General features: G+C 41.4%; 1 protein-coding gene across 1 annotated transcript; it reads left to right on the top strand.

The window, feature by feature from the left end:
• The first annotated feature begins 455 nt into the window (after positions 1-455).
• LOC138150503 (olfactory receptor 1Q1-like) lies at positions 456-1,400 on the top strand. Its single transcript, XM_069073965.1, has one exon. It carries the CDS (start codon positions 456-458, stop codon positions 1,398-1,400), a length of 945 nt encoding a protein of 314 aa, XP_068930066.1.
• The last annotated feature ends 829 nt before the right edge of the window (positions 1,401-2,229 follow it).

Raw genomic sequence — 2,229 nt, 5'->3', positions numbered from 1 at the left:
GTCTTTATTTTATACATCATAGATTATTTTTCTTCCAAGCCTCTGCTCAAGTGCCACTCCCTACATGAGACCTTTCCTGATCATCTCCTCCCCCCAAGTTGCTAGTGTCTTCTCATATACAATTCCCTTGTATTTCTTTTATATATATATATATATATATATATATATATATATATATATATATATATATATATATACCTGTTGTCTCTCAAATAGAAGGTAAAATCTTTGAGGAGAAAGACCACTTCATTTTTGTCTTTGTTTTCATGGCACCTAGAATAGGGCATATCAAATAGTAAGGACTGAATAAATTGATTTTATATGGACTTGCAAAGTTGGGGCTGGCAGATTGACAGTTTCTCCAAGTCACTTCCCAAGGAAAGGGAAAGCCCTCAGTTTACATTGGCTACAAGAGTGTGTGACTGCCATGTTTTTTATTGCCATCCCCGCAGGTGATGGAGACCACCAATTGGACCAGTGTCTCCCACTTTGTTCTCCTGGGGATTTCCACCCACCCAGAAGAACAGATCTCTCTCTTTGTTCTCTTCCTCTCCATGTACATCATTAATGTGTCTGGAAACTTGGTCATTATCATGCTGACCATTTCTACCACTCACCTTCACACCCCAATGTATTTCTTCCTCAGCAACTTGTCCTTGGCTGACATCGGCTTCACCTCCGCTATTATACCCAACATGCTATTAAACATCTTCTCAGATACAAAGACCATCTCCTACATTGGCTGCCTGACCCAGGTATACTTCTTCGTAAGTTTTGCCGCTATGGAAAATTTCCTTCTGGCAGTAATGGCATATGATAGATTTGTTGCCATCTGTCACCCTTTCCACTACCCTGTGGTCCTGACCAGGAGACTGTGTGCTCAGATGGTAGCCTCTTGCTTCACCCTCTCCCACCTCCATGCCCTGCTACATACCATTCTCATGACTCGATTGTCCTTCTGTGCTAACAACCAGATCCACCACTTCTTCTGTGACCTCTATCCCCTGATGAAGATCTCCTGCTCTAGCACCTACATCAATACCCTGGTAATTCAAACAGAAGGGGTTGTCATCATCAATGGGGCTCTGACCTTCATTATCATCTCTTATGCCTGTATCATCTCAGCTATCCTCCATATTCCTTCAGTCATTGGTAAGTGGAGAGCCTTCTCCACCTGTGGATCACACCTGACAGTAGTGGCTATATTCTATGGGACTCTTGCTTGGGTCTATTTTCGGCCCTTATCCAGCTATTCAGTGACAAAGGGACGCATTGTTACTGTTATGTACACTGTGGTGACCCCCATGCTAAACCCCTTCATTTATAGCTTGAGGAATGGTGATGTGAAGGCTGCCTTCAGAAAATGGCTGAAGAGAATCTGGTACTCGGGTCTGAAATAAACTCCCAGGAGAGCTTGTTAGGATGAAAAGAATACTGTACTCAGGGTCAGGAGACCTGAAATCAAATTCTAATTCTTCCCTTGATGTCTTCTGTGTCTTTGAACAAGTCAAATCTCCTTTTTGGGCCTCATTTTCCTCATCTGGCAAATGAAGGGGTTGAACTAGTTGGACTCTCTAGTACTTTTTATCTCTAGTTGTCTATGAGCCCATGACCTGGATCTGTAAATTCTCCCAGGGAGGCTGGGGAAATAGTTTTAAGAGTCATTGTTTGATGAGGGTTTGAGGCGGGGAGGTGGGGCTAGGGGGTTTACTATCAGTGGTGGAAAGACCCTTAAATGTTCCTGTTCAATTCTCTAATCCTTACCTTTTCCATTTGCATTTGTTAATTCCTGGTTTCTAGTTTCTAAGAGACAGAAGGGGGCATGGCCTAACATTAAAAGGACACTGCCCCAGAGCATCTGCAGAAGACCAAAAAAAATGCTATTTATGTGGCAAGTACAAGCTTAGACTTAAAAAAAATATTTTCTGCTATTAAATAAAAATGTTTTTTATAAAAATAATGCTTACTTATAATTAAAACTTACTGACCACAGTTTATTTCATTGTACCCATTATTTCATTAAAATGGATATGCCTGTCACCATAGGGTATAGAGTTAGAGCTAAAAGATACCTCAGAGGCCATCTAGTCCAGCCTAATCCCCAGATTTAAAGATAGGGAAACTGAGGCCTATGAGGTTAAGTGACTTTCTCAGAGTCACACAGGTAGCATGCTATAAAAGGAGGATTTTGAACACAAGTGCTTTGCTTCTAAATCCACTGCTTCTCTT

Source organism: Petaurus breviceps, unplaced genomic scaffold, assembly GCF_028583685.1.
Source record: "Petaurus breviceps papuanus isolate PSGF00001 unplaced genomic scaffold, PetGlider_PUasm1.0 90879, whole genome shotgun sequence".
NCBI classification, from domain to species: Eukaryota; Metazoa; Chordata; class Mammalia; order Diprotodontia; family Petauridae; genus Petaurus; species Petaurus breviceps.
The sequence above is the reverse complement of the archived record's forward strand: the minus strand, read 5'-3'. Positions and strand labels throughout refer to the sequence as shown.

What these genes read in the sequence shown, in the direction of transcription:
- LOC138150503 (XM_069073965.1), top strand. Translation starts at nt 456, where the DNA reads ATGGAGACCACCAATTGGACCAGTGTCTCCCACTTTGTTCTCCTGGGG.